The 10,000-nt window shown below is 51.4% G+C and overlaps 1 protein-coding gene across 1 annotated transcript in view; it reads right to left on the reverse strand.

The window, feature by feature from the left end:
- The window catches only part of nectin3a (nectin cell adhesion molecule 3a), a 56,636-nt gene that overhangs the window by 13,041 nt on the left and 33,595 nt on the right, over nt 1–10,000 (reverse strand). Inside the window, exon 3 of the mRNA XM_062552982.1 lies at nt 20–325. Coding sequence (XP_062408966.1) covers nt 20–325 — 306 coding nt within the window. The remainder of the gene's footprint in view (nt 1–19; nt 326–10,000) is intronic.

Raw genomic sequence — 10,000 nt, forward strand, 5'->3', positions numbered from 1 at the left:
CCGGAGAGAGAACACTCACACTGGACGTTGAGCTCGTAGGGCCGGCGGACCTCGCCGGGCAGGGCTGGGTGGCGCACCACGCAGGTGATGATCTCGCCCTGGGCGTGGCGCGTGGGCGTCCACAGGTAGCGCACCTGGCTGGTGGTGGTGCCGTTGGACTCGTCCTCCCGCTGGCCCTCCGAGTGGCCCTGCAGGTCCAGCTGCGTCTCCCAGAACACCTCGGCGGGCGGGCGGCCGCGCTCGGCCGTGCACGTGGCCACCACCGTCTCGTTGGCGCCGTCCAGCAGCACGGACGGGCCCGGGAGCACGTGCACCTTGGGCTCCACTGCAGGCAGGTAGGGAGGGAGAGAGTGAGGGAGGGAGGGAGAGAGAGAGAGAGAGAGGGAGAGAGAGGGAGAGAGAGGGAGAGAGAGAGAGAGAGGATGTTTAGAACATGCTTTTAAACCACTACTCAAACCACAGAATGCATGTGAACATCCAACGTAGACAACTTCAATTCCCAAATGGCTGTCTGGCTGTCTGTGTGTGAGAAAGAGAGAGTGTGAGAGAGAGAGAAAGTGTGTGTGTGTGTGTGTGTGTGTGTGTGTGTGTGTGTGTGTGTGTGTGTGTGTGTGTGTGTGTTAAAGAAGAAACAGTGAACCCTGACGTTGTTTTGTGTTTAATGGCTCCCACATTTCCTGCCATACTGCAAATGCATTGTGCACACACAGAAGCAAAGATGGCTGAAAACCTCATCTCATAAAGAGAACGCCAAACCCGATGAGAAAAAAAGAGAAATGCAGAATGGACGCATAGCCGAAGAACAACTCTCCAAGATATTTAAAAAGACACATTAAACGACTTCCAAAGGTTGCACAGATAAAGAGGAGATAAGAGCTGAGAATCTCCTGAGGACCAGCCAACCGACAGGACAAGACACGGCAGACTGATAGAGAAGGAGAGAGAGAGAGAGAGAGAGAGAGCAGGCGAGAGAAAGATGACAACCAAATGGAGGATAGATTACTGAATGAGTTACTACTATCGATCCATTGAATAACAAAATGAATAAATAATACACATCATAAAATGGGGGAGAGGGGGGGAGGCGAGGAGAGGCGGCCGCGCGTGGACACTTTGTGCCGGCCACAGTGGACGCTGCTGACAGGTCGCTGGAGATTGATTGCGGAGATCGCGCGGATTTCCATTAAAAATTGATGAGGCAAGCAATCGGATATAAGGGAAGTGCATTTCCCTGGCTGTGTGGTGAGGGAGAGGGAGGGCGGGGAGGGGAGGGGAGGGGTGGGGACGTGAGATATGTTTGTGGCTTTTGCGGAGGACTGAGACATGGTGCTGAATGTTAAAAAGAGGAGAGTGTGCCTAGAGTGTCACAGAGAGAGAGAGAGAGAGAGAGAGAGAGAGAGAGAGAGAGAGAGAGAGAGAGCGGGAGAGGATGTAAGTGTTTGTGTGTTGTACTGTATTTGTATCTTTCTGGGAGTGTTCATTTGCCTGTATATGTACGTGTGCCAGAGAGAGAGAGAGAGAGAGAGACAAAGGGATAGAGAGAGAGGGAGAGGGAGAGAGAGCGAGAGGGACAGTGAGGGGAAAGAAAAGAGCAAAGAAGAAGAAAAAACATGTCCACAAATGTATTTCTAACGTCTCGCGTACGTGACATGGAACGGAACCTGGAAATGTACCCCGTGGCCGCTCCACAAACAGTAGTGGTATTATGGGATGTCTGGAGGCCACTCCAGCCCCTGCTGCCTGCCTGCCTCCCTCTGAGGCGTCGCTATTGTTGTGCTGGACCTTGGCCTGCTAAGTTTGGGGCGGCACAGTCCAGCCCAGCCCAGCCCTGCTCCGCTTCGCTTGGTGATCCTCTGCGCTTTTGAGAGGCACAGAGGCTTATATTTCAGTGGCTTCCTGTGGCCGGGCACAATAAATTAGGGCCTCTTGTGAAGTGACACAGATTTCTCCGAGGGGAGAACAGGCAAGGTAACTAAAGCAGGAGCTTTTTCAGCGGAGCAGAGGAATCCGCCGGCCCCGTCCGGCACACAAGGGCCTTTACCTGGCAACGGCGGGGCGGAGAATAATGATGTCCTTTCACGCACGGAGAGAGTGGTGACACAAGGGGGACGAGAGAGAGGGAGGGAGGGGAGGAAAGGGGGGGAGGGAGGGAGGAGAAAAGAAAGGAGAGGAGGGAAAGAGGGAGGAGGGAAAAAAAGGGATGCTCCTTCTTAATAACGAGCTGTCAGAACTGGCCAAGGGTTTTGAGAGCAGAGGGGTAGAGCAGAGAGAGAGAGAGAGAGAGAGAGAGAGAGAGGTAAGAGAAACAGAAACAGAGGGAAACAGAGGGGAAGTGTGTGTGTGTGTGTGTGTGTGTGTGTGTGTGTGACAGAGAGAAAAATGGGGGGCAGAAAGAAAAGAGAGACAGAGCAACAGAAAGGAACACAGTGCCTGTGAGAGAGAGAGAGAGAGAGAGAGAGAGAGAGAGAGAGAGAGAGAGGGTGAGAGAGTGAAAAAGCTTAGTTGTGCATAATGACCACAGAGGCACTCTGTATGAATCAGGAGTAAAAACACCTCTTTTCCTTTTCTTTCCATCATTAATCCTGGGCTGGCCATGCCTTCCTTTATGCCTCCTCTTTTTCACTACTCCCTCCCTTTTTCCATCTCTCTATCTCTTACCGCGTCCCTTTGCACGGCTCTCTCTCTTTCCCTCGTTCACTCACTCTCCTGTCCTGCTCTCTCTTCATCTCTCCCTCCTTCTCTCCTTTATTTCGGGCTCACTCTCTTTCTCTTCTCATCTCCCTCTATTTCTCATTCTCCCTCTCTTTCTCATTCTTTTCTCTCTCTCTCCCCCTCTCTTCTCTCTATCTCTCTCTCTCTCCTCTTCCCTATCTCTCTCTCTCTCTGCATACAGAGCCCAACAGCTGCAGTCGTCTGTGCCAGTGTGTATGAGAGTCCCAGCACGCGCGTCCCCAACGTCAACCTAATCCTCCCGACAAGGCCATCCCCGCCTCTCCTCCCCTCCCCTCCACCCGCTCCCTCGATCCCCACACACGCTCTCACACACACACACACACACACACACACACACACACACACGTACACTACCCCTCTAAACCAAACACCACCACCACCACTACTCCACACACACACACACACACACACACACACACACACACACACACACACACACACGTACACTACCCCTCTAAACCAAACACCACCACCACCACTACTCGACACACACACACACACACACACACACACACACAGACACACACACATACACACGTACACTACCCCTCTAAACCAAACACCACCACTACTACTACTACTCCACACACACACACACACACCCCTACTACGCCCCCAGCCCCTTCTCTCTCTCTGTCTCACCCTCGTCCCTGAGGAGTGACAAATCATAGTAACCCTGAGACCCCAACTTTCTAAATATAGCTTGGCAGCACTGCCCCCCACCCCACACACACACACACACACACACACCCCCGCCCCTCTCCCCCTGTCTGCACTCCCCGCTCTGCTCCTCCGCCCACCCCGACCACATCCCCGCTAAGACACAGGGCATTTAACCGGGGCCTGGAAACTTGGAGATGAGGGGGGTGTGAAGGGGAAGGGGAGGGGGGCTACATTCTGGCACACACTCTCCCCTACCTCCCTCTTGTCCCCTTCCCGTCTCTCCCTCCCTCTCCCTCTCCCCCACTTTCAGTCTCCTCTCCTCCTCCTCCCTCTCGATCACCCCCCACCCCCTCCACCCTCTCCCCTTTCTCCACTGGGCTGATGGGGCTAATTTGAAGGCCTTTAAGTGGAGTTCTGGAAACTTTGACATGGGGGGGGGGGGTGGGGGGTAAGGGGGGCATTCTGGCACCCCTCCTACCTCCTAGTCCCACTCCCCACTCTCTTTCTTTCTCTCTCTCTCTCTCTCTCTCTCTCTCTCTCTCCCTCCCATCTCTCTATATCTGTTCCTCTCAGCCCCTCTCTTCTCTCCCCAGGGTCGATTTGATCTCTCTCTCTTTTTCTACCTCCCTCTCTCCCTTTCTCTTTCCCTCCATCTCTCTATATCGGTGCCTCTCAGCCCCTCTCTTCTGTCCCCAGGGCTGACTTGATCTCTCTCTCTCACTCTCTCTCTCTCTCTCTCTCTCTCTCTCTCTCTCTCTCTCTCTCTCTCTCTCTCTCTCTCTCTCTCTCTCCCTCTATCCCTCCCTTCCTCTCGCTATATCGGCTCCCATTAGCCCGTCTCCCCTGGGCTGACCAGACCTGGAGCCGGTGCGCCCTGTCCGAGAGTGTGAGGAGGGTCTGACCGATCCCTTGCCCGCAATGGGGAGAGGCTAATCATTTCCTGTCAGGCAGCCGCACGGGCAGCCCCATAGGAAAGGACCCCCTTTCCCACCACCACACCCTTCTCACCCACGTACAAATTTACTTAGGGCCCCTGCCTGATGAGATCCAATCCAGAGCGGTAGAGAGAGAATAACAGAGAGAGAGAGAAAGAGAGAGAGGGAAAGAGAAAGAGAGATAAAAAGAGAGACAGACACACAGGAAGAGACCGATGAAAAGATAGGTGCAGAGTCTGGGGGGATCAGCGGGGAGGGAGAGTCAGAGAGAGGGATGAGAAACGGAGAGAGAGACAGACAATAGAGTGAGAGAAAGACAATAGGAGCACAGGAAGAAAAGAAGGACAAGAAACAAAAAGATCTGGGAGGGGGGTCTGTTTGAACTCAAGAGAATGAGAAAGACTGATAGAGAGCAATCATAGAAGAGGTGGGGTGTGTGTGTGTGAGAGAGAGAGAGACAAACAGAGAGAGGGAAAGAGAGAGAGAGTCGTAGAGACAGAGAGAGAGAACGTAGCTGGCATTCTTGCCTGGACATACTGCATTACGGGCTAGAAGCCAACAGCAGAGATCACCTTTAAAAGAGAGAGAGAGGGAGAGAGAGAGAGAGAGAGAGAGAGAGAGAGAGAGAGAGAGAGAGAGAGAGAGGGGGGGGGGGGGGGGGGGGGATGTCTCTCCAAACATGTCAGACTCGATAAGAGCAAAGCCCCTCTCCTGACAGGCCTCTCTCTCCCAGCATCTCCTGACCCCGAGGCCTCCGTCCTTTACAAGCCCTGCGAGTCCCCCGCCCCGCCCTCGGGCTACGGGGTCACTGACTCGGATATCCCACAGGTCAGAGGTCGCCGTTAAAAAAAGAGGAAAAGAGGGAAGAGGAGAAGAAGAGTAGACGAGAAAAAAAGAGAGAAAGAAAAAGTTGCAGCGCTCTGTCTATCCGTGCTCTGCTTTAATGCTCTGGCAGTAAGGCTGGAGGGCTGTGAGGCTGCCTTAGCTTTAGTGTTGCCCCGCGCGCCTTTTATGAGCAGAATAAAACAGGGAGATATTAGTGCCCTCATCAAACGGCTGTCTGGGGTGGGGAAAGCACACAGGGGCAGGGCTCTGTGTGTGTGTGTGTGTGTGTGTGTGTGTGTGTGTGTGTGTGTGTGTGTGATGAGCACTGTGTGCATCTCTGAAGGCATCAAGCATCAATACAAAGAACGGGTAATCCGGGCATTGATGTTGAAATGTTGGTGCACAGGAAAATGTGTGAAAAGAGTGTGTGCGTATATATGTGTATTCATGGGTGTTCACGTACAGTATGTGTATGTGTTAATGTGTGTGTGTGTGTGTGCATATAACCCTGTATGCATTTATCAGACTATGTGTGTGTGGGTGTGTGCGCGAGCACAATTTAGTTTACTTTTTATTGAACTCTGTGTGTGTGTGTGTGTGTGTATGTGTGTGTGGGTGTGCTTGTTCCTGTATGCATTTGTCAGCCTATGTGTGTGTGTGCGCGTATGTTTGCTTTTAGTCTGTGTGTCTGTGTGTGTGTGCGTGTGTGTGTGTATGTGTGTGTGTGTGTGTGTGTGTGTGTGTGTGTGCGCGCGACATTGCCGCATTGCCAGCCGCTGTCTAATTGATATTTCCAGTGGTGGACGCAGGCAACCGTGCTGAAGCTACTGAGCCCCGACGCTGCAGCAGCATCTCTGCAGTAGGCAGCCCTGCTCCCCTGTGCAGCTCAACTGCAGAGGAAAAGGTCACACACACACACACACACACACACACACACACACACACACCAGACACACACACACACACACACACACACACACACACACACACACACACACACACACACACACACACACACACACACACACACACACACACACACACACACACACACACACACACACACACACACACACACACCTGCCTCTCCATCCCTACACCTTCCATTACTCCCTTGCTCACTCTCTCCTTACCTTAGAGTCTCTCTCTCTTTCTCTCCCTCACTCTCTTCTCTCTCTCTCGCTCGCTCTCTCCTTACCTTACAGAGTCTCTCTTTCTCTCCCTCTCTCTCTCTCTCTCTCCCTCTTTCTCGCTCTCTCTCTCCTTACCTTACAGATTCATGTTTCAACCTCAGTTCTCTGCCATTCTAAAAAGTCAAATGCAAATCAATGTGTCCCTTTTAAAAATGGTCAGGACATACGGTAGTTCTAAAGAGTTTGTCACAGTTAACAAAATGCAACAAAACAGAAAACAAACACAAAGAAGAAACAACAAAACAAGTAAACAAACAAGCAAACAATAACAACAGCAAAGTAGCTCCTCCAATCACTGAAGGGCCTGCAGAGAGGACTAAAGGTAGACCTGAATGGGGGGGTTGGTTGCTGTCACGGCAACACTTTGCGGCTTCTCATTAGCGGACACAGGAAAGTTTCCTCTGTCACTAGGGAGCCCTGCACAGCGCTGGCCCTCGGTCAACAACCCCCTTTCCCAATACACACACACACACACACACAGACACACACACACACACACCACCCACCATGGGAAGAGTTACCGAGTCACAAAGTGCTCTCTCTCTCACTCACACACACACACACACACACACACACAGCTGTTTAAAGGTTGGGTACGGAATTAGCAAAACGCACGGCAGAGTTTGAACATATACAACCTCAAGTCCCGCCCTCCATGCACGAGCGACAATTCAAATGCGCAGCGCGAGAGCGAGCCAGGCTAAATGAAATGCCATCCTGGCGTCTACAGCACTATGAGCTCTAGTCTCCATACAATCACTCACATCAACTTCCCCAATTACATTCTTTATTCACCTCCAAAGGGTTGTAGTACATATGGTTCAGTAGCCATAGGTGTGTATATTTGAACAGAATCTGGTTTGTTCTTACCAGGGCGATTATCTCCTGAAATATCCGAGTTTAGTGCTGCCCCGTTGGTTCGCCTATTCCACCGTAGCTCCAAGCTGTTAAGTTTCGATTTCATGTTTACAGCACTCTTCGTGTCATGGTAAAATGTAATTTTTGCTACATAGCTTATTTATTGCGTGGGTGATTGAGTTTCCGTAGGTATCCGCTGCCTTAGTTAGTTTGTATAGAAATGAAGTGACACATACAACAAGAGGGGAACATGGACGTGCAGCAGCAGGCAGTTGGTTTCGTTTCAGCACTGACTCGCGGTCACCAGCTTTCGAAAGGGTCGCGCGCGGTGGGGAGGGGGAGTAGGAAGAGGAGTAAGACGTTAGATTGACGATCGAGCTGTGAAATGATGGTATGGGGTGAGGAATTCTATTGGCTGGAGTTTTTCGAGCCCTGCCCGTTCCGCAGATGATTGACATGTTTAATTTCCATTTCAGTGCTTCCAACTTAGTGGCTATAAGTGGGTTAGGAATAGGATTTCAAGTGATTTTGCAAAAATGGCCAAAAAAGCTCATTCCATACCCTACCTTTAACAAACAGACCGTTCAGGCCATTCAGACCGGTGTGTGTGTGTGTGTGTGTGTGTGGGGGGGGGGGTGTATGTTCACCTCCTCCTGGCTTTCAGAGTTAGCTGGTTCCTGACAATACCGACCAAGTGTGTGTGTGTGTGTGTGTGTGTGTGTGTTTGTGTGTGTGTGTGCTAGACTAGAGGACTGTATAAAGCACACCTGCATGGCTGCATGGCTGGTAGTGGGTTGCAGTTCGCATCATGCTTGTCTAGTTACATATGAGAGACTAATTGCTTTAGAATTATGATTGGCTGGGGGAAGAGGCTTGAACAAGTGTGTGAATGTGTATATGGAACTGTGTGTGTGTGTGTGTGCGTGTGTGTGTGTGCACGCGTAACTGTTTGTGTGTGTGAGAGTAGGTGTGCTACTGCGCTACAGAGAGTGTGAGAACCTGACAATGCCTTCCTGTGTGTGTGTGTGACATTTGGATGCGAGTGTGTGAGCACTGCTCCGTCGGCGCCTGAAGACGAGACGGCCTACGGTGGCTGGGCGTCTGGCCTGCACGCCCACCCAGGCCTGTGTGTGTGTGTGTGTGTGTGTGTGTGTGTGTGTGTGTGTGTGTGTGTGTGCACGATGTCTAGTCTGCGAGCTCACTCAGGCCCACAGAGATGAGGGCCGTAAATCTGTGGGGGGGTGGAGGGAGTTTAGCCCTCTCATGTGCACACTCAAGCACCGAATATGAATCACGCATACAGCCACGGCAGGCTCTTTAATTATGGGAAGTGACACACGGGAGCTAATACACACACACCCACACACACACACACACACACACACACACACACACATACATTGATATAACAGCACACACACACACACACACACACACACGATAACGCACACATGCTCTCATACAAGCATGCACTCATACACAGACAAGCACACACACACACACACACACACAGACAATACACACTTGTGCACAGGGACACACTCTTATGTCTAACAGCTGGTCTGTCTGGGGCGGTTTTTATTTTTTTTATTATTTTTTTTTCATCTGAAATGTTGTTGGATAAGGGTCATCAGGCTGACAGGATATGATCTATATCTGGGAGTGGGAAAAGTTAAAAGAGGAAAGCCAGCTACACAAAGCCAGCTAGTGTTTCCAGTGACTCCGGGAGAGGGGATTTCAGGAGTACAGGAGAGAGACTTAGAGGAGAGAGAGAGAGAGAGAGAGAGAGAGAGAAGAGAGAGAGAAAAAAGAGAGGGGGGGAGTGAGACAAAGATGGGAGGAGGAGAATGGAGGGATAGAGAGGAAGAGAGAGGGAGAGGTAGTGAGAGAGACACAGGAGCTGAGGGAGAGAAAACGAGACAGAATGAGGTGGAGAGAAGGAGAACCAGGGAGACAGAGAGAGAGAACAAGATAGAGAAAGAGAGAGAGAAAGAGAGAGAGAGAGAGAGAGAGAGAGAGAACAAGGTAGACAGAGATAGAGACATAAAAGAAGTAAAATGAGAGCAAAAGAGAAAAGAGGGTGAGGTGGGGAACGACAGAGGGGGATAAAAAGAAAAGAGGGAGAGATAAAAAGAGAGCAGGAGCAAGATTGAGAGAGCGCGAATACTAGAGAGGTGGGGAAAGAAAAAGGGAGAGGAAAAAGAGAGAGAGACGTCTTCCTGATAAATCTCTCTTTCTCTCTCTGTCTCGTTCTTTCTCTCTCTCACACACACACACACACACACACACACACACACACACACACACACACACACAGACACACACACACACCGGTCCAACTCCGACTCCACCTAAGGCATGAATCACCAGCGCTCAGGCCCAGAATCAAAGGCCACCTCCAGGGCAGGTCTCTCAAATGAGGATACCTGCTGAAGGAGTCTGGCCAGCCGGGCGGGCGGGCGGGCGGGCGGGCGGGCGGGCTCAGGGATTGGCCATCCGTCACCTGCCAGACTTAAGAGACCGGGCCGCCTCGTAGATGGAGCGCCTCTATTGACAACGGTATTTGGTACAGCACCAGAGCAGAGTTAATCGCCGTCTGGAGGGATCTCCCTGGTACATGTTTCGCCTACCACGACCGTGTTTTGGTACTCGTCGTGATTTATACCTGTTTCTCTTGGACGAGGCCTGCACCGCTCAGGCAAAACAAAGAGCACTTAGGATAGGCGATTCTTTTTTCCCAGAAGAGCTGTGCCATTTTATTAATTGTTTGGACTAAACTGGCCAATTCCACTT

The sequence above is a fragment of the Sardina pilchardus genome, chromosome 13 (assembly GCF_963854185.1).
Source record: "Sardina pilchardus chromosome 13, fSarPil1.1, whole genome shotgun sequence".
In the NCBI taxonomy this organism is placed as follows: Eukaryota; Metazoa; Chordata; class Actinopteri; order Clupeiformes; family Clupeidae; genus Sardina; species Sardina pilchardus.